Source organism: Acomys minous, assembly GCF_964271855.1.
Source record: "Acomys minous genome assembly, chromosome: 3".
Lineage (NCBI taxonomy): Eukaryota > Metazoa > Chordata > Mammalia > Rodentia > Muridae > Acomys > Acomys minous.
The window spans coordinates 107,536,958-107,559,254 of NC_140485.1; the positions used below are offsets into that span (position 1 = coordinate 107,536,958).

Genomic DNA, 22,297 nt, shown 5'->3' on the forward strand with positions numbered 1-22,297 from the left:
ACACTACATGCCTTCTTCAAGTTCCCATCCTGAGTATACTAAGTTACATGCTTTCTCAGGCTGCTAGTGCTGTCCAGGACTCCTCATCAGATAAGGAATATCCTGTTGGGGCTTAAGTTGTGGTGTAAGCCTACTAGGAGAAATGTCTTAACCTGATACATGCTTTGAGTATCTGTAAAGCAAGAAATCCCCCATATTCTTTCCCTGAAGGTGAAACTCTGGGTAATGTTCTGCAAGTTTGTAAATGTATTCAGATGGGCCCAACGGCCAGGGCATCCAATGCTAAGGTGAATGCTGGCAGTGTGCCCACTGGATTTAGCCTCTATCCTTTGTTAGAAATGTTTTGGCTAGAAGACAAAAATAAAGAGCTCTTCATGAAGATTCCTTATGTGTAATAGAAATATTACCACTCTAGTCACACAGTTTATCCAAAGAAATTTGTCATATTGCCAAGAACATTGAGAAATAGATAAAACATTCATGGAGAAACCATGAACATCTTGATATCTGGCAGGCAATAGAATAAAGAAAAGACCACCCCTGCTGGGGAAAAAACTTGTCAAAATGCCCAGAGGTGACTTCATTCTGTATCTAGGATCCCAGTAGATATGGCAAGCTAATGTTATATTGCTTCAGTGACCCAGGGCAAATGAGTGCTGGATGCTTTTGAGAACAGGATCAAGGGATATGAGGTTCTCATCCAAGACTTTAATTTCCCAGTTTGCCACTCTACGAGAATATAATAAGAGGGCAGAAAAGGCATGTTTTTTTCCTACTGGAATCCCAAGGGCAATTGATGACTATCCTAGACAACCCAGATACTGGTGGTGTGCAATAAAGTGGTCAAAATCTCTGTAGGTACTAGTGGGTTGCTTAGCACTTGCAATATGGACAGGTTATCTAGTTTGGGGATTAGAAGAATTCCTTTCAACACAGACCAACTTTGCAGTAATATTAATATTTCTAATTGAGTATGTTGTCTCTAGACCCTGAAGGAGAATGATATGTGCTGTCCCATTTACTTTTCTATTGCTGTGATAAAGCATCCTGACCAACACAACTTATAAAAGACAGCATTTAATTGATCTTATGGTTCTAATGGTTGAGAGTCCATGATGATAAGGCAAGGACAAGGCAGCAGGAACTGCTGAGAGCTCACATCTTGATCTCAAAGCAGGAAGCAGAGAGTATGCTGTGTTTTGAGTTTCAAAGCCCAACTCCACTGGCACACTTCTTCCAACAAGGCCACACCTCCAACTCCTTCTCAAACAGTTCTGCCAACTAGGGACCAGATTTCAAACATATGAACCTTTGGGGGACCATTATTGTCCAAAGCACCACAGATGTTGAACTTTTTATTCACCGTGTAGGTGCTGAGAATGTCAGTATATATTCCTTGACAGTGTCAGGCAAGGCATGGCATATGGGCCAACAACTGACTTTCAGGTATTTAATAGAGAGGTGAAAGGGCCTTCCCCTATGCCTGATGTAGTGGCCTATCTGCATTTATAAGCTATTTTTGTCTGTTTCTATTTTTTTTCTTTTTGTAAGCACTTGCCTGTAGGGCATGTGTGCAGTGGCATTGCTGCTCATGGATACCGTAAATAGCTCAGATAAGGTGTGCTGCATCTCTTTGTAAGTGGAAGCAACTGTGACCAAGAGGCCATTGAAATGTGTGGCAAATCTATCCTATTAGGTTAATAGAAGTAAAATATTTGTAAGTTATTTATTGGATGGAGTCAGCATTTCTAATTATTAAGTTGTTAGCTATATGGGCCTTTATGGAATGGACCTTACGTTAAGATGTAGAACCCCACTGTAGAACATCATACTATGTCTTCCTCCCCAAGATTTAAGAACAGGCCCAATATGTCCAATTATGGTAAAGTGGAGAATCAGTCAGGATAACTCATCAGTTGTTACATAATAATCTTTAATCCATGAAGACACTATTTTGAGTTAAGTGAGCCACGCTGATTGTGTTAGCATGGGGTAAGGGGTGGGAGAATCGGGATTTCTCACTCTGTCAGACAAATTTGGGTCAAAGATTTCATTTAATTTGCATTGGGTCAGAATGTGTATACACCCACCATGTGATATTTTTAAGGTAATTTTAAGGGAATTTGGATAAGATGGTAATTCTGATGATCAGGGCAATAATAAGTTGTTCTTTATTTTTATGCTTATTTATTACCCTAAGACTGAGGGTTCTTATGTTCAAGTTTAGGAAGCACTTCAGATTTACCTGCTAGTGGCCCATCTGTCTTTCTATCTGTCTTTCTATCTGTCTGTCTATCTATCTATCTATCTATCTATCTATCTATCTATCTACTTTCTAGGTGGACTGCTCTGTCTGTCCTGCAACTCATTTTGTAGGTAGGTCAGGCTTCCTCAAATTCAGACATTTGCCTGCCTCCCAAGTTCTGCCATGAAAGGCATGTGCTACCACCACTCAGCTAAAATAATTTATTTATTTTATTTTATGTGCATTGGTGTTTTGTCTGCATGTATGTCTGATTTGAAGGTGCCTGATCCCCTGGAACTGGACCTACAGATTATGAGCTGTCATGCAGGTGATGAAAATAGGCTCCAGGTTCTCTGGAAGAGCAGCCGATGCTCTTAACTGCAGAGACATCTTTCCAGGCCCCCTTAGAACTATTTAAAGCCACGTTAACTTACCAGTTGGTACATTTCAACAGGCATTACCGTAAACTGTAGAGCATATTGGAGAGACACAAAAGTTGACAAAAGCCCTTTACCTTTAACTGACATATTCTTTCAGTTAAGATTTGGATTTCCAGCTAGGTTAACTTGTGCCATTTTGTTCTGGGTTGTTTTGCTGTTTTCCTGTGACTGTGTCTTTTTCCATTTTTGTCAGGGTTGTGAGCACAGAACATATTTGGTAGAGGTGGTAGAGGAGGGCTCCCCCTTCACCTTTGTCTTATTTGTAGGTTTCTTCCTGGAATCTGTATCTTCCAGTTTACGGACAATAGCTGTAATCATGTTAATAATTGACTTGTATGATTAAAGACATTGTGTTTGGATTAATGTCTGTACCAGGTGCCATTGAGTATGCCAAGGGTATGTCTTGCAGTCTTCCCTGGATGTTTCCCTCCCACCCATGGATTAGGATCTTTGTTGCCACAGAAGCACAGTCAGAGATGTGATGCAGGGAAAGGGTCCTAGATCTGCAACTAAAACTTGGTTAAGACCTCCCTCCTCGACAGCCCCACATTTTCTATTATATGGATAAACCCTCCTCCTTTTTTATCTTTCACTCCTTTTTTAATGAAAAAAAAACCTCTCTGGGAATGTTTTTGGTTTCTATCCAGGTGACATTTCATACTTGAACTTCTGTGTCTATGTAGCCATCTGTTGCACAGACTTTTGGGTGCAGCTATGGGGGAAATGTTCAGGAATCTGTTGGCCTGCATTGTAAGTGGCTGCCTCTTCCAGCAGGGAGTCTTAGTCATCTTCTTGGGATAGAGGTCCATGTCTGGCAAAGACACCTGTCTACGGCTTGCATGGGGTCTTGGGCTTGCAATTACAAAATTAGCTTTTTGGTGTGCTTTTAGGCAACAGTGCTGAGCCCAGGGGCATGTTGGCAGTGGGTTTTGCATCCCAAGATTGGTTGAGTGCCAAATGCTCCATCCTCTCCCTACCCCCTTTTTGTTTTCATCAGCACCTGGGCCACAGGCCACCATGGATGTGCACCCTGATGCCCTTGGGGGTCAAAAGAAAACAAGCGACAGCAGCAAGGGAGGCGGCAGCCCGGGAGCCCAGCAAGGTCACTACCCCTGCATGAACAACAACTGGAATGCCATGCTTAATTCTCTGCAGGATGGTGGTCTCCTTCCTTTCCACAGACCTTACAAAGGGTTGTCCCTTGGCCTGCCCCTTGTATGTACAACGACAAACAATATCTATATTGTAACCTTGAGTGACCCATGACAGTCTCCAGAGTAGACACGGTGACCCGAGAGCTCTAGCCTGAACCTAAGTAAGCAGGGCTGAAGTTCAAATCGGTCAAGGCACTGCCCTTTGAAGAAGAGGCCTCAGAGGACTGACCACCTGTCCCACAAGCTCAACTTGATATCATGTGATATCAGGGGATGATTAACAAAATTCATCTTGGAGGCAAGGGTTTCATAGAGAGCGTGGGAAGAGACAGTAATGGTTGACAGAAGCAACATGCTTGCCATACAGTACACAAATCAGAGTCCCCAGCGATGAGAAGTTCCATTTCAGCTTTTGTCATATCTCAGAACCAGTTGGCCAACAGCTATTACTTTATGCTGACTAGATATTCTTCAGATATCACCGATCGGAAGGCTATACAGTTCCTGACACCAGGAGTTTGCATTCGTTCCTATTCATCCTACTGGTAAGGCAGAGAACCCCTTTCTGGAGACCTGGCAGTGGCTGAGCACACCTGACACGGGACAGATGAGATCCACAAAAGTTTGGGCTCACACATGCTCGTAGCACAAGGCCAAGCACACTGCAGGCCATGCAAAGGCTTGGAGAGGGTGGAGTGAATGACAGGAGCTGTAACCAGTAATGAGAATATGCTGTGTATGTATTCCCAAAGAGGATAGGATTTGCTTCGTGCTAACTAGGAGCTAAAGTCTGCCCCCTGGGAATAAGCAGGAATGGTGCCTGCTCTCTGCAACAAGCCCCTTTTCTGACCACGCCCCCTGCATGGGGAGGCCTGGCAGCACTCAGAGGAAGGATAGCGAGTTACCAAGAAGAGACTCGATATTCTAAGAGCATATATAGGGGGAGGAGGTCTCCCTCAATCACAGACATAGGGGAGGGGAGAAGGGGGGAAGTGGGAGGGAGGGAGGAATGGGAGAAAACAGGGGAAGGGCTAACAATCGAGATGTAATATGAATAAATTAATTTTTTAAAAAAGTTAAAAAAAAAAAAAGAATGGTTTAACTAGGATTCCACTGTGACAGCAGAGGAGAGACACATGCCATTAAGTAAGTCAAGGCCCGCTCCATTTTACCAGAGGTTGGAGCTGCACACACACACACACACAAACCACACCTTAATTTTAATGCCGTAAACCACATGAAGGTATGAATCCCGTAGATAGCCCCAAATTACCTGGAAGTATGCAGACAGAATACATTTTAATGGGAAAGTGAATGGTATTGTTTTGAGTTGAGGACTATCAAGAATATGAAGTAAAAAATGAAGACCTGTGATTTAAAATAAGTAGTTAAAGAGTAATGCATTTACATATTTGACCAAACACTAAAAATTTTTCTTTTATAATAAAAAAAAAGAAAAAGAAAAAGAAAAAGAAGTTCGTGAAAAACAAAGCAGAGCTTGAAAGGGTACAATTGTTTTTTCCTCTTTTATGCATAGCAAGGGAAAGATATGAAAATTATTTATTTACAGAGGGAATAAGAAAAATCTAAAGAACTTTTATTAAATGGATAAAACAATAATTACTAGAAAATAAAATAATTACTAGAAAAGTATATATATATATAATTTATCCAGGTCACTTTTATGAACATTTTCAATAATTTAGCCATATCTCCTACTTTTACCTTTGTTTGGGGTTATATCTCTTTTAAATTAGAATATATTTATTCTAGACGTTAACAAATGCTGAGTAAAGTAAGGGGATAAGGAATTGAGGGGAGATGATCTTTATTAGTCATATTTTGTAATTATAATACTACTCAGACTAAATATTATCTTTTAAGCATTGTGAAACAATTGTGTGGCAGGATATTTGATGACACTGTGAACTCTGAGACTGTGAACTGGGAAAACCTATTTCTAGTTGAGGACTGGTTAGACCCTAGCATGCACCTTTAATCCAAGAGTTTTCTGTTTATTGTAAACAAGTAGTTGTGGTGTGGCCCTACCCTAGTACACACCTTTAATCCAAGAGCTTTCTGTAACAGGATAAGTAAAGTCAACCATTGATCAAGAGGCAGAGCAAGCAGCCAGTTGACAGGGAGTGAATCATAGAGAGTTAGAGGAAGTCCAGAGGACAGAGAGACACACAGGTGTAGGGGAGATAAACCTGTTTTTGTTTTGATCCCAAGTGTGGGAAGAGAGCAGGATGTTTACCACTTAGATGTAAGAGAGCAGGATGTTTTTCCACTTAGAAGTCGAACCACTTCGTGGGGGGCTTTGTTGCCAGCTGAAAAACATCCCTGAACAGACTGAGAGGAGATATATATATCCATATCTATCTCCGAGAGATAGATATATATATATCCAAAAACAGGAGGCAGAGCTTTTTGTTGTGACTTGGTTTTTGGCTGTTTATCCCTGCACTTTGAGAGGCTCCTAAAGAGAACTGCTCCAGGGAAGCCTTCAGTGGCTTTGGGCTCTGTCTAAGGCTTCTGGTTCCGGTTGCTCCAGGTCCCAGCAACAAGTTTGTTGGGATTGCTGGTCTGCTGAAATCCTGCTGATTCCTCCAGGAGAATCAGTTCCTAGGAAGTGACACCCAGGTTTCAGTCCTGCTTTCCTTAAACTCCTTTCCCTCTTATTTAGGCTAGTCGGGTTGGAAGGGAGGTAGACTCATTTAATAAGTTCATAATAAAATATTATTTGTTAAGAAAACTGAGCCTGCACACAGGAAGTGAAGAGAGGTTACATTCAGTTTGAGGGAGGTTTTCAGACATTGTAGTTAAGCAGAAGGGGCTTTTTCTTCCTGGGACACTGGCTGAATGAAAAGGGAGCTGGATGCGTTCTCTGCTCTGAGCTAACAGGCTTTCATCCCGGTGGCTGGCCCGAGTCCTTATCCCAATCGAACGTTTGGGATTTTGTTTAAAAACAACTCAATTGAAGATTTGGACCCAGTTTAACTACTGATGACAGCATTAAGACAGTTTATTGCTGAAAGAATGTAAGAAATTTCTCTTTTAGGGAGAGACTCTCTCATGGGAGGAACTGAGGAGGTGTTTTCTGTGACAAAAGACTTTTCTAGCTCAGATGTTGGAGAAGGTTGCCAAGATGGAAGTGATGTGTGTATGGGAGTATTGGTCTCTAGGGATGTCTCAAGAGTTAACCGTTGTGTCTTTATAATCCATGTCATAGGCTGTCCCTAGAGATTACCCACAGACTGGCCTAAGAGGGCCATTGGTGTCCATAACAATGCTCTATTGTAGCCTTGATAAATTAATATAATTGACAGCTAAACACATTTTATTTGTGTAGTTACTAATAGGGACATTTATAGCCATTGGTTGCTTGAGCCCCAGATGGTAAAAACAAGTTGTATTAATCCTACTTTAATATTCTTTAATGTTAATAGGAGGAGGAATTTAGTTATAAGAGAACCTCACATTTTTGCTGGTAGTCAAAAGACAGTTTAAAAATTAAGGAACCAGTTTCAGGAATATTCACTTAAAAGTGAATCTAAAGATAATCAGACTTTCAATTTCTCTGTGTGGCCTACTTAAATGAAAGGATCACGTCTGAAACAGGTACAACTTACTGCAGGAGTCATGCCAAGGCTCAAAAGTGTGTGTTGAGCCAGGCATGGTGGCACACATCTTTAATCCCAGCACTCAGGAGGCAGAGGCAGGCAGATCACTGTGAGTTCGAGGCCAGCCTGGTCTATAAAGTGAGTCCAGGACAGCCAAGGCTACACAGAGAAACACTGTCTCGAAAAACAAAACAAAACAAAACAAAAATGTGTGTGTTAAAGTCCTCATTTGAAATGGTTTTCTGTCAAATAAGAACAAATCTGAGTTACTTATAGAGGCTGGGACTAGAAGGTTAAGCCCCTTTTAGTGCAAAGAGATGGGTGAACAAATGGGATATACGATTTGTAAATAAAAAGTTTCTTATAAGCTATACTGACACATAATAAGTAGAAGATGCTATTATGTGATATGTAGGTATAAAATGGGTTGTATTGTTGGACGTAAAAAATGGCCCAAGAAGTTAAGCAAATGTATAGATTCTTAAATTTGTTTGATATCGTACATAGTGCATTGTTTAATTTGCATCACACTGCAGCAATTTTCCTTTCAAAGATGAATGTGTGTATGCATGCACATTATAAAAATTTTCTAAAATGAGAGTACGTGAGTTAAAGTGTTCACACTTAAGTTGCTGCCTTAAGTTCCTTTGTGGTGGTAGAGCAGTTTCCTTACAGCGTTTGTCCATGATGTTGTCTTCTTTGTTGATAATAAAATCATAATAAAGGGGACTCTGTTAAGATAATGGAGCTGGCCTAAAGCACCAGGGGTCGCATATGTACAACAGACAGCTTATAACTGCATGCTACGACTTTAGGTCAGTAAGTTTCTCCAGTTTAATATTAATGACCTTGCAGAGAAGGCTTGTGTCAGAGCATGGGTACCTGGCTGAGGATAAAAGTTGATGTTGTAAAAGTTTTGCTTTAATTATGACCCTGCAAATAACAACTAACATTTGCTAACCCCTCCACCCGCCCCCCCCCCACACACAAGGCCCTGCATTTTCCTAGCCTATGACCTTCGTGCAGAGCTAGTTGAATATGTTAGTATAACAAAATCCATGTTGTCATTGATAACTGAACTTACAGCCTTATGTTTTTAATCTTATTCTTTAGAAAAACTGAAAGCACACCATGGCCCAGTAAAGGGATCCCCTGAGTGTATACCACCATAGGGGTAGCTGTGCTTGCTGTGCCATGGGCCGTAGTATTTATTATCCTCCACTTCAGATCATGTTAATATCATAGGTGGTCCTGCTTTGAAAGAGTAAGTGTCACGGTGCTGGAAAGGTATTTGGATATATGTGTGAATTCATCTGGAAGATTGTTGGAGAATAAAATTAAGTCTAGATTTGAATTCTACAGTCTTAATTGCTTAAAAATTATCTGTACTAGAACAGCTTCAACCTGCATGTGAATATATGTTGAGAATTCGTTATTGCATGCAAGAATCTAAGCATTGAAAATATTTTTGTCCTACACAAGAGACTTAGGTATACCACAAATGGTGGGATTTCAAAGAGTGATATTTCCAAGTCAACATGTAATTTTATGCAAATACTTTTAAGCCTTAGCCTAAAATGGTGGTGTCATTAGACTAAATGGATGTGTTAAAGGATTCACATCTTTTTTGTATTACAAGTTTTTTATTTTTTTTAATTTAATTTTAATTTTATTAATTTATTCAGATTACAACTCAATTGTTATCCCATCACTTGTATCTTCCCGTTCCTCCCTCCCTCCTGCTTTCACCCTATTCCCCCCCCACCCAGGTCTATGACCTAGTGGGACCTCCTCCCTCACTATATGGTCATAGGCTATCACGTCTCATCTTGGTAGCCTGCTTATTCTTTCTTTGAGTGCCACCAGGCCTCCCCACCAAGGGGAGGTGGTCAAATATGGAACACCAAAGTTCATGTCAAAGTCAGTCCCCACTCTCCAAATAACTGTGGAGAATGTCCTGTCCATTGGGTAGATCAGAGTAGGGGTTTGATGTTTACTATTGTATTGTCCTTGGTTAGTGCAATAGTTTGAGCAGACCCTCTGGGCCCTGATCCACCCATCATGATGTTCTTCTTGTAGGTTTCTAGGACCCTGTGGGTCCTTCTATTTCCCCATCTCCTATATTTCTCTTGCCTAGAGTCTCAGTAGGATGTCCTCACATCTATCCCAATCTCCTGTTAAGTGAAGACTTTCATGGTACATGCCTTTTGGGCTAGTGCCCAATTATAAGTGAGTATATACCATGTGAGTCTTTCTGTTTCTGGCTTAACTCACTCATTATGATAATTTCTAGTCCTATCCATTTGTCCACAAATTTTGAGATTTCTTGTTTTTAATAGTTGAGTAGGATTCCATAGTGTAAATGTACCACAGTTTCTTTATCCATTCTTCAACTAAGGGGCATTTAGGCTGTTTTCAGGTTCTGGCTATTATGAATAAGGCTGCTATGAACATTGTTGAGCATATTACAAATTATTTTGTTTTTAATTAATTAATTCCTTATTTACTTACATCATGAATACAGTCCCCCCCATCTCCTCTCAGTCCTACACACACACACACACATACACACACACACACACACACACACACACACACACACACACGCACACACCCTCTCCCCACCCCATCTACTCTTCCCTTTCTCTTCAGAAAAGAGGAGGCCTTCCATGGATATCAACCCACCTTGGTTTATCAAGTTGCAGTCAAACTAGACACATCTTTTCTTATTGAGGCTAGAAGAGGCAGCCTAGTAAGGGGAAAGGGTCCCAAAAGCAGGCATCAGAGTCAGAGACAGCCCCTGCTCCCACTGTTAGGAGTCCCACATGAAGACCCAGCTGCACAACTGGTACGTATGTGCAGAGAGTGTAGGCCCATCCCACGAAAGCTCCCTGGTTGGCAGTTCAGTCTTTGTGGGCCCCTATGGGGCCATATTAGTTGATTCTGCAGTTTTGTTTTATTGTTTGTTTTTCTTTGGTTTGGTTTGGTTTTTTGTAGTGCCTTTGACCTCTCTGGCTCCGACAATCCTTTTTCCTCCTCTTCTGCAGGATTTCCCAAGCTCTGCCTAATGTTTGGCTGTGAGTTTCTGCAAAAGGTGAAACTTCTCTGATGACAATTGTGTAGGCTTCTGTCTGCAAGTAAAGCAAAATATCATTAACAGTGTCGGGGTGGGCTCTCTCACATAGCGTGGGTGTCAGGCTGGACCATTCCCTTTGTTTCTGCTCCATCTTTACTCCTGCACGTCTTATAAGTAGGACAAATTGTAGGTCAGGGGTTTTGTGGCTGCGTTGCTGTCCCAACCCCGCCATTGGAAGCATTGCCTGGTTATAGGAGATGGCTAATTCAGGCGCCATGTGCTTAATTTTCTAACATTAGAACCTGAGGTTAAGAAAGGAAACAGACTGCATCTCATCTTAGCACACTCTAGTTCCTCTTTGTGGCTTGTGGGATGGTGTAGGGCAGACATGTGATTAAATGAATATCTGATTTGTTGATGCCCAAAGAAGCATCTATTCTGCTTATCCCACCATGCTTGGAGGTGCTCTGTGTATACAAAACAGAAAAATCACAAAATAAGGACCTCTACCAACAGAGAACTGAAGAACGAAAGCATAAAGTATGAAGATTAGAGAGACAGAACCTTCCTTCTTCTCCTCTCCCTCCTCCCGACCCTCTGCTCCCCTCCCATCCTCCCTTCTCCTCCCCTCCCCTCTCCCCCTCTCCCAGCCCCTCCCATCCTCCCTTCTCCTCCCCTCCCCTCTGCCCCTCCCATCCTCTCTTCTCCTCCCCTCCCCTCCCCTCTCTTCCCGTCCCCTCTCCTCCCCCCTTCCAGCCCCTCCCATCCTCTCTTCTCCTCCCCTCCCCTCCCCTCTCCTCTCATCTCCTCTCCCAGCCCCTGGCATCCTCTCTTCTCCTCCCTTCCCCTCCCCTCTCCTCGCTCCTCCCTCTCCCAACCTCTCCCATCCTCCCAGTCTCCTCTCCTTTCCTCGTCTTTTTCTTTTCTCTCTGATGAAGCTTCACACACACTAAGCCTGAATTCTCTCACTGAGCTGAACCCTTAGTCCCTAGGTGTCAGCTGGGACCAGTATCTGTCTTCTTCTCTTTGATTTTGGAGAAGAAGGACACTGACTTCCCAAAATATACTTTTTAGAATTCCTCTTTTTAAAAATTTGAGGTGTTTCCCCGCACCCCCCCCCCCAAGACAGTTTGACTCATAGGACCCTTTCAAGAACTAAGTAAGAAATTTATTTGAAGTGTAATGCACAGATTAAGTAGTGGTTTCACTGAGGGATATAGGATGACAGAGAGGGATTAAGAAAAAGAGGAAAATATCAGCCTGCTTATATTCTCAGCTTCAAATAAAGATATCTGAGGAAAGGCTAGTATGAGAAAGAAGATGCACTGCCCAGTGTGTAGGTAGAGAAACGGTAAAATCTATTTGTAGCTGCACTTTCAACAAAGAAACACGCTATTTGCTAGCATTCTCATAAGTCTACTGGGAGTTCAGTGATTACTCGTGTGTGTGTGTGTGCACACACTTTTATGTGTATACATGCATACATTATGCAGATATGTATAAATCTAGTACTCTATGTAGCTCGAACATCTTCCTATCTTCATTTTTGCTTATGTTTTATTCTCCATACTTTAGAGATTGCAACGTGTGCATGTGTACGTGACTATCATGGCTTTTCATGTGAGATCAAGTGTGTCCAGGCCAACAACACAAAGGGCATTCCCTCACTCGGAATACAGGGCTTCAATGAAATCTCCTGATATTCAAATGGCTCCAGCCCTTGCAGGCAGCACAGTTGACAGAGCAGAGCTCAGCTAGAGACCTCTGTTAATTCTGATCACGAAGGAGAAAGAGGAAGCTTGGCTAGTGAGTCAGCCACCATGGTTAGCAAACATTCATGTAATTAGCTTTTTAAGCTTGCAAAATTAAAATGCCTAGAAGCTTATCTCGGGTTTATTTCCTTTGGTGGCTGCATTACCTCATCTTCCTATGAATTATGTTTTTTTAAATGTCACGAAGCATTAAAAAAAAAAGAGCTGTTGTCTTTGTACATACACCATTCTTAACAAAATATAAAAGTGCTACCATCTAGGAAGACATAGAAAAATAAAATGACTACTTAGGGAAGGGAGGAATAATATTGCATGATTTGCACTCAAAATATTATTGCTTGAACTTTCCGTGTTGAATTGTCTGCTGACTCATGATTGGTCTTGCTTCAATCTTTCTATACTATAAACGTTATATATGTTCAATTTTACAGATTAAAATGTGTCAAAGGAACTAAAAACTGGCCAATATTGTCCTTGCTTTGGCTGCAGTTTCCAAATAGGTCTCTTTCTTTCTTTGTACAAAATTGAGATGACTTCATGTTCATCGTTTTCCCCTTTTTGTTCCCACGATACAAATATTACTTTTACATTTCAAAATCAGTCTATGGACATGCTTCTGTGGGTGGAGCTGACACGTTGTCCTCACTCTAGCATTATAAAATCAGTAGCATGATGTACATGGTTTATTCACATTATTTTCAGTTATGTCCAGTGCCTCAGGGAGAGACTACTGCCAGAGAATTTTTAAAAAGTCCGATACCATAACCAGAATCCAGGGCCCCCCTGCAAGCTCTCTGTAAGCCACCAACACTTTGGGGCAGAAAGATAGAGAGCTGTTTATCCTAGAATGTCCCACCTTCTCATGGTTCTGAGGCCTGAGATGATGAGTTGCCTGGCCTGGCATAGTAGGTTTCCTGGTCAGCCTCAGCACCAGGCTCTGAGAGGAGCTGAAAGCAAATGTAAGCTGAGAAACAGCAGAGCAAAGCCCCCGAGGAAGGATGCTGGCTGCTGGCTTTCTCTGGCCAGCCAGTTCTGACTCATTGTATGCAGTAAAATCATCATTACTGAGTCTAACTGACATGCATAGTTTTGTGATGTTTTTGTTTAGAAAATTGAAGCATGGTATAATAAATATAAAGTTAAAAGGGATAACTTCCCAAATAGCAAAGACATTAACCCAGGCCCCAGAATTCTGCTTCCACATTGATGGATATAGCCGCATTTTAGACACTCTCTTTTAATATTCAAGTTGTGATTTGTAAACAGTATACAAAATGTAAACAGAACTACATGTTGTCATGTTCTCTCTCTCTCTCTCTCTCTCTCTCTCTCTCTTTTTTTTTTTTTTTTTTTGAGACGGAGTTTCTCTGTGTAGCCTTGGCCGGGCTGGACTCACTTTGTAGACCAGGCTGGCCTCGAACTCACGGTGATCCGCCTGCCTCTGCCTCCCAAGTGCTGGGATTAAAGGCATGTGCCACCACCATCTGGCTAGACATTCTCGTTTAATATAAGATTAAAAAAAATCTTTTAACTTTTCTTACCTTGTTAAGAAATGTAAGCTGGGTATAGTGGCATACACCTTTAATCCCAGCACTCGGGAGGCAGAGGCAGGTGAATCTCTGTGAGTTCGAGGCTAGCCTGGTCTACAAAGTGAGTCCAGGACAGCCAAGGATACACAGAGAAACTCTGTCTCGAAAAACCTAAAATAAAGAAATGTATTGTTTGAGTTAACATGTCCGACATTTAAATATTTAAAATGGTGTATTTAATATTTTTATATCTTGTTATCTTCAGCTTTAAGGCTCTGTCCATAGACAGTCAAGTATGAAATCAAGGTCTGGCCTACCAAGCCTTTCATAGTGTATTTACAGTTATGCAGAGAGTTGTTGTTTGGACGCACACATGCAGCTAGCTGCATATATCATCAGGACTTTGTAACTTTTCTTTAAAAATCTGTGTTGTCATGGTTTCAGGGTTAACTGGACCGCACCTCTAACCCATGTTATACTAGGGGTTATGCAACTTTAAATCAGTCATTGAATCTTATCAGCCCCAGTGGATACATCCATAAAATGGGACCATACCTCATTACTGTATAGAATTATAGTGAAGTTTAAGTGAGGCGATAGATTAAAAAATATCTATTGTTGTTACTGAAGAAATGCTAGTCTCTCTGTCAGAAAATTCAAGAGCTCTACAGCAGGAAGATGCTTCTTGTTGGGATCAAAGAGGACACACAGGAGGGGGGTAAAATAAAATGTAGTGAGAGATGAACAGTGATGCAACTTGTCAGTAGTCAATTGTTCTCACAGGAACAAAGAGATGTTTACATGTCATCTCTCTAGCTTTCCACAAAGACAATCCTGTGAATAAGATGGGCTAATTGTCATACCTGATCTGTAGACGTGAAACTGTGACTTATAAATGTGAATGAATTTCCCAGTGTCACCTTGCTAGGCTGTAATCCAGTAGTTTCTTTTGAACTAATAGTCCAGCGTGCATTATACGTCTCCAAGCTGTCAATGCAAGGCACTTGTCAAATGTCAGACAGTTGAAAGTCTCATTTCCAGACTGTGTCCTCAAGCCATGTCTGATGCTTGTAAAAGGAGACTACCTAGCACAGTAACAGAAGGTGTCTTTTAGGGGCAGTCTCAGACTGCCACCACTCTCCCGAGGAACACACAGGCCACCACATGATGAGCAAAGAGCCACGTCCCTATTCCAGATGCAGCATGTGTGCACACGCTCATTTGGAGATTAGCATTTTCTGAATGGAAGTTGATTGTCTAAGAAGAGCTACCCTTCAACTGCTGTTCGAAGGCTGGCTTGGTTTCTTCACCAGAGTTTACTATGTCATAAACACCAAGGAGGTTTTAGTCCATCCTTTGTTGGCGACTGAGCCTATTTGTGCTGTGAGATAATCTCTCAGAAAGCATATACCTTCTGTTGTTCATCTGAGTACAAAAACCATGCAGGTGTGTGTGTGTGTATGTATATATACACCTCTACACACATACATATATGCATATGTACATATATACATACATATACATAAACACATAGACAAACACATACATTGTGTGTGTGTGTGTGTGTGTGTGTGTGTGTATTCACATCAGCATTCTGAAGGCCTTGCTGGAAGCTGACACAAAATACCTACTCTCATCAATTCTTAGGAAAACCGTATAAGAAAAAAAATAATATGAAAGAGGTTCAGTTTAGGTTTTTCAAAATATGTAAAAAAAAAAAAAAAAAAAAAAAAAAAAACCTGCTACCTCCCGTACAACAAATGAGTTCTTAGGAATTGTGAGAGAAGGGAACGTGACTGGCAGGATAAAGGTCGGTTCCGGAGGTGCTCGCAGCGATGGGGCCCACTCAAAGGCAAGGAAAACGGTGCTTAGCGTAAACCCGAGTGCACTGAAAAAGTCATCTGAATCAGAATAAATGAAGTCACAACTGTGGAGTGAAAATCCGCGGATATAAAGTAGAGTGCTATTTCTAAAGAGTAAGAAAAAGTGCTTTGTTTATTCCCCGCAGTTACAGCAATTTGATTTCAGCCCAGAGAAGGACCAAAAATAAAGACTCCAGGAGTGGCCACACCAGCCTGTTCTCATTGGTTTCCAAGCTCTAGTTTGGCCGATTCATCCGCAGAAAAGCAGAACGAAAGTCCAGGCCTACTGCACCCTCAAGCGTTCAAGTGGTGCTTTGGGATCCGGGGTTATTTATAGCAATCTGTTTCACAGAAGTACTTCCTGCCCTAGTCAGCAAATGTTCACGTGGGCATCCTAGAGTCACGGCACAAACACTGTGTGAGTGTGCCACCCGAGATCCGATCTTCAAGCCTGTAGTGGTTTTGATCTTGCCATCGGGCTCTGAGATAACCCTTTACCTCTGAACAGGCTCTTTTTTGTTTTGTTTTGTTTTCTTTCTTAATGTGCACATTCTATCTATAGATGCTGTGATGAGGACAGATTCATCAGAGATGACGGATGTGGAATCTGTGATCAGCAACTTCGCAGCTTCAGCGAGGGCAGGCCGCCGCAATGCCTTACCCGACATCCAGAGTTCAGTCGCTACAGGTGGATCATCAGACCTCCCACTCAAGCTGGGGGCATTGTCCGTGAAGGAAGGTAATCAAAAACCCGGCATGTCCTTTTTTTTTTTTTTAAATCTTTTTCTATAGAGCAGCCTCTTAACTTTTGTTTGCATGTTTGTTTGTTTGTTTGTTTTGAGACAGGGTTTCTCTGTGTAGCCTTGGCTGTCCTGGACTCACTTTGTACTCACATCGACCCGCCTGCCTCTGCCTCCCAAGTGCTGGGATTAAAGGCATGCGCCACCACGCTGGGCCCACATACTTATTTTTATATATTCTTTTGTGAAACTGGGGCTTGAACTTTGGGCCTCAAGTATGCTAGGCAAGGACTTTTCCACTGAGCTTCACCCCAGCCTACTACGTCCTATCCAGTTTCTCTCAATATGTATGTATTTTAGCAATAGCATCGTATTTTAAAGAAGGAGGGGGAAGCAAGCTTGGCTAGCACATGCCAAGTAAAAACCGATGGATTCAAGTTGGGTAGGAAGAATGGGGAAAGGTGCATGGGTTAGGGTTAGGGACATGCCTAATAGGCAGAATTAGAAGGAGCTAATAATGAATTTACATCTTGTGGAGATGAAGAAGGAAATGGGTGATAACCCCTAGAATAATTAAGTTCAACGTAACAGCATCTACATAGATTATCTTGAGGTGAGGGCCGTTTTGAGAATTAGACAAGTAAAGAATTTGTTTCCTTCCATATCCTGCTGGAGATCTCTGTATTAAAGATACACACTTTAAACAGTTGAGCGTGTTCATGCATGCCATAAAAAAAACATTTGCTTATAGATGAAACACACCAACTTCTTTCTTTTCTTCTGGAGCCTAGAACCTAAGTGGCTTGCACTTGCTGGGTAAGTGCTATATTGCTTAACTAAATCTCCAAACCCTGAAATGGTCCCATCTCTGGTAAGCCACATGAGCAGTTTTACCTTTTCCGTACATATGGAATATCAGAATGTAAGAAAGAGAAGGGGCCCAGGGAGACCACCGTTGTGTCGCTATGGTTACTCATAGTTAAGCCCTGATAGTTAGGAGACACGCTGAAGCTCAGAAAGCAGGGGGATCCCAGTGTCCAGCTCTGAGACCGTTAACCTGAGCACCAGCTTTCTCAGTATATGGGTCATGACGATTCTTCTCAATTCAATGTGTTTCCAGAAAAAAAAAAAATGTGTTGTGGGCAATGAAGTTTAGAAATTCAGGGAGACACTAAGTTTTCATTTGCGAGTGGTTATCTTTATATATAGGATCCTCTAGAGAACCCTGAATAAAACAGGCAGGACCTGCTGGGTTCCCCAATCCTTACAGTGATACAAACACAAGAACAAAGTAGAATGACTTTATAAAAGAGTTCTCCGAAATCCTTGTTCAGGCATGTAAGAAGCTAATTCTGTGTCGTAGCAGGAAGACAGGAAAGACTGGGAAGTGGCTGTCCCCTTTGTCTTTCCAGCCAAGAGAGAGAATGAATGCTAGTACTCAGCTGGCTTTTTCCAGCTTACTTTTTTTTTTTTTTAATCCAGTCTGGGATCCTATAAAGTGGCCCAGTCCATCTTTAGGGTCAGTTTTACTCACGAGTTGAACCTCTCTAGAGCTGCTCTCACATATACAGTCAGAGGTGTATCTCCTGGGTAGTTCTAAACCAACTCAAGTTGAGACTGAAGATTAACTGTCATGCATCTCAGGTTGGAGGTCCCCAGAGATTGCTCTCATAGAAGGAGCTACCTGGATGACATCATCACTATGATATCTAACAGTAATATCAAATCTAATGGGATGAAAAGAAACTTTGGACTTTCCTTCTCAAACCTGCTCATCCTACACTTTTCCAATCTCAGTGAGTAGCTAGTTAACAGCTCCAAATTGCTGAAAGCAAAAAATGTTGACTCATCCTTGCTCCCCTTCCACCTTGCACATCCTGCATCTCATCCTTTAGCAAATACCGTTAGCTGCACTTTCAAAATTGGCTCATAAAATACGCCATTTTTCCACCCATTACGTACGATATTGGTGCTTCGTGGATTCCATCTCGAGCTTTCTCTCTTCTCTTTTCCTCTTGCATATTGCTGCCCTTTGACTTTGCTACTGTCTCACCTGGAATTCTTTTTGTCATGTGATACAATCAGCACACTACCTCCCCTTTGCAAATCTTTACCAAAATGACTCCTTTTCAGATGTTTATTTCCAGCCAACTCTGTATCAATTTGTAATGGCCAGGCCTGAAGACATTTGACAATTCCTGTTTTCTACTCCTGATTTAATAACCTCATGAACTCTTTTCGCTCCTCATAAACCATACACTCCACCTATTTTGTTTCTCGTCAAGTTCATATCACTCACTGGATGATACCTGAGTCATGTGCTTAGCTTAGTAATTTTTTTTTTTTTAGTGGAAGTCTCCCATTGTAGCCCAAGCTGGCTTAAAACTATATAGCTAAGGTTGGTGAATCCTAAATATACCCCATCAGACTTATCTTCAAAGATGCTATAGATGGTTTTGTTAGGAGAAAGTTCGAGGGAATGATTGAAACTTAATTTCATTTAAATGAAGACAAACCAACAGAACGTTTCAAAGGATGAAAGGAAAAACTATTGCAACTGGGCTGCATGTCTTTTATCACATCGCTGGGAAGGCAGGGGTAGATAAATCTCTATGAGTTTGAGGCTAGCCTGATCTACTTAGTGAGATCCTGTCTTGAGAGGGAGGAAAGGGGAGGAAGGGAAGAGTTTAAAGATGGTAGTGATTTTAAGTGAAGAAGCAGGAAGAAAGGGAAACTTGGTAAAATAAAGAGCAGAGAATGCCACTGGAGTCAGCTTCTTTTATTATTTTTTTATTTTTTATTTTTTATTATGTATACAGTGCTCTGCCTTATATTATAGATGGTTGTAAACCACCATGTGGTTCCTGGGAATTGCACTCAGGACCTATGGAGGAGCAGACAGTGCTCTTAACCGCTGAGCCATCTCACCAGCCCTGGAGTCAGCCTCTTTATGGACCAGAAACTGATAGGAATTAGAGCCAAGGGGGCCTTAGGCTTTGGCAGTAAGAGTTGATCGCTAGGGCCAATGGCAAAGGTGTGATACAGGGCACTGAACAGGGTCCTGCATTCACAGAAGGTTGTACTCACTTGATGCCCTCCTCTTCCTTTGTAGCTTATCAGTCTAGCCGCTGCATCTTCACCTTCCAGTGAGTGCTAACAAGTTATGTAACCATTCCTGAGAGGCACATCTCCAGTTATTATGCGAGAGCAGAAACAATAAGGCCAAATTAGGGGAGAGTTTAGGCGTTCAGTCATAGGAAGGTGAGGGAGTTCCCCACATGATGGGATTGATTTTATATTTTGCTGAAGGGCAGAATGTAAGGGTATCTCCCAGAAGCAAAGGAAATAGAAAATATAAACAAGGCACAGAAAGTGTGTCGTCACAGGACAGGGACATGACCGAGGGCCTAGCACTTGATCTAGGCTCATGGTCTGTGACTTCCCACAAGTCATTTAACCTGCTTCTGCTTAAGGTTAGTACCATGTAGAGCAGTGGCTCTCAATCTTCCTAATGCTCTGAGCCTTGAATATAGTTACTCGGGTTGTCCTGACCCCACAACCATAAAATTATTTTGTTGCTACTTCATAACTTTAATTTTGCTACTGTTATGCATTGTAATACAAATATCTGACATGGAATCAACGGGTGGAGAACCAGTGGTGTAAAGTCCGAGTATAACGGCACCTTAGGAGTCTGTCTGGCTTGTAGTAACTATAGACCATGAAGAAAGTTGACTAGGAGAGAGACTTAGAAACTATTCAAATATTTCCTCTCTGCGCCGCTTCATATCCATGTTGAGGGGCAAAATATGACCTAGCCAGGATAAAAACTACTTGGGGAGACAGAGCAGAAAAACAGCTTCCATTCTGAACATAGCCGGTGGGCAACTGACTCTCCATGTGGTGGTGGCGGGGGTGGGGTGGGGGGACTGCAGCTGAACCTCTGACATGCACTCTGGTGCCCACAATTTGATCACTACGCCACCATAAGTCAGCCTTAGGGCCACACAGAGGAAGGTGATGTAGGCTATCCTGATGAGACCTGTGGTCAGGATAGGATGGCCCACCCTGTAAGAGGTCTAGGGGAGGGGAATAGGGCCGAAGATGGAGGGAGGGTGGGAACGGAAGGATAAGAGCGAGGGGAGAACAATCGGGATGGAATGTGAGTAAATTACAATAAATAATATATGTTAAAGCTATGTTTCAACTTATTTTTCATATGAGTGGGGAGTCTTTTTCTTTCTTTCTTTCTTTTTGCAGATGCTAAAGAGAAAAAAGATGAGAAAGACCAAGACCAACTGAAACAGCCCCTAAATGAAGAAAAATGAAGCCTTAGAATCTATCAAGGTTGTTGATTTTATGCTCATTGAGAGACGTAGTGGCTATGCATTCCGAGGTGTTTGGTTTGGTAGTAACGGGGGGGTAACATCTACGGCTTTAAGTAATTTGGTTATGATGCTCTGTCCTTAAACTGCAACCGTCATACACCCAAATGGGTTATTAAAAGGTGTCACTTTAAAATTGCACCCAAGGAAGAACATATTGTCTATACACCCAACAAAACTCACTGTCCATCCTGGGATTTGTTTAGTCAAATACACGTACAATTGTGTTCCTATCGAGTTAGAGAATTTTTCTTGATATGTATAAACCAAAACCTACTAATTTAATACTTTGTAGAATTTGTAGGAAATTATATTTTTTTGGTGAGATGGAATTAATAGTAAAAGATCACATGTATAAAATGTGTTTATTTTTAGTCAAAATTACACCATATTTCCCCCAAAATATTAGGAGAGATCTGGAAACATTGTGAAGGTTATGACAACATAAGCATCCCTTGGCTGATTTTGTCTAATGTACTTTGCACCTAGCCTGTGTATACTGTGATTTTTCATATGGACCCACAGAATGTAAAATTTGTGAAAAACTGCTTATCTGAAACATGCGTGTTAAATAAACTTCATTATATTCCTTACCTTGGTGTATGTGTGCATCTTGTCTTAATGTGGATTGTACAAGGTACTATGTTCTTTAGACTGTTTCTTATTCTCTGGACTTTTGTCTATGTGAAATTGTTGCTAAAGTAACTTTATCAGGAACGCTGATCCTCATTTGTATATATTTCCTAAAGTAGCTAACGTAGTAGTGATCACTTAATTTGTGTAATGCTATAAGTTAAAGTAGAAAATACATGCTTGTAATGTATGTTTAAATACAGATTTTTTTTCTTTTCTTTTTAATTGAAAAATAGATGATTCTCTCATACAATATACCCCCTCCCCAATTCCTCCCCGCACACTTCCCTTTTCCCCAGGTCCACTCACCCTCCATTTCCCTTCAGAAAAGAGGAGGCTTCCAATAGACAACACAACAAAACAAGAAAGAATAAGACAAGGCAAAAGCCCTCATATTGAGGCTGTACAGGGCAACCTAACAGAAGGAAAAGAGTCCCAGGAGCAGGCAAAAAGAGTCAGAGAGCTACCCACTCCCATTGTTAGGAATCCTATAAGAACAATCTAACAGCCATACATGCACTCAGAGGACCTGGTGCAGACCCATGCAGGCCCTGTACTTGCTTGCTTCAGTCTCTGTGAGCCTATATGAGCCGTGCTTAGTTGATCTGGTGGCCTGTGTTCTCCTGCGGTCCTCCATCCCTTCTGACTCTTATGATCTTTGGTCCCTCTCTTCCACAGAGTAGGGTTTTGTTTTGTTTTGTTTTTAAGAGAACAAAAACTAAACCAAAGCAGTAGCAAATTTTAACCTGTTTTTAAAACAAGTTAGCTTAGAGCAGTTTTCTTAAACAGAGTTTAGAAAAAAAAAAATATAATTCTGAATCTCATTTTTTTAATGATT

The 22,297-nt window shown here is 41.5% G+C and overlaps 1 protein-coding gene across 5 annotated transcripts in view; it reads left to right on the top strand.

The window, feature by feature from the left end:
- The window catches only part of PKIB (cAMP-dependent protein kinase inhibitor beta), a 99,101-nt gene extending 77,682 nt beyond the window's left edge, over positions 1 to 21,419 (top strand). For 4 of the 5 annotated variants that reach the window (XM_084777254.1, XM_084777252.1, XM_084777253.1 and 1 more), the window contains 3 exons: positions 3,683 to 3,787; positions 16,264 to 16,440; positions 20,702 to 21,419. In XM_084777254.1, coding sequence (XP_084633380.1) covers positions 3,703 to 3,787; positions 16,264 to 16,440; positions 20,702 to 20,769 — 330 coding nt within the window. In that variant the 5' untranslated portion in view covers positions 3,683 to 3,702 and the 3' untranslated portion in view covers positions 20,770 to 21,419. Of the gene's footprint in view, positions 1 to 3,682; positions 3,788 to 10,509; positions 10,557 to 14,622; positions 14,638 to 16,263; positions 16,441 to 20,701 lie in introns of those variants that run through there. The other variant, XR_014778274.1, reaches the window with a different exon arrangement.
- Positions 21,420 to 22,297: the final 878 nt, after the last annotated feature.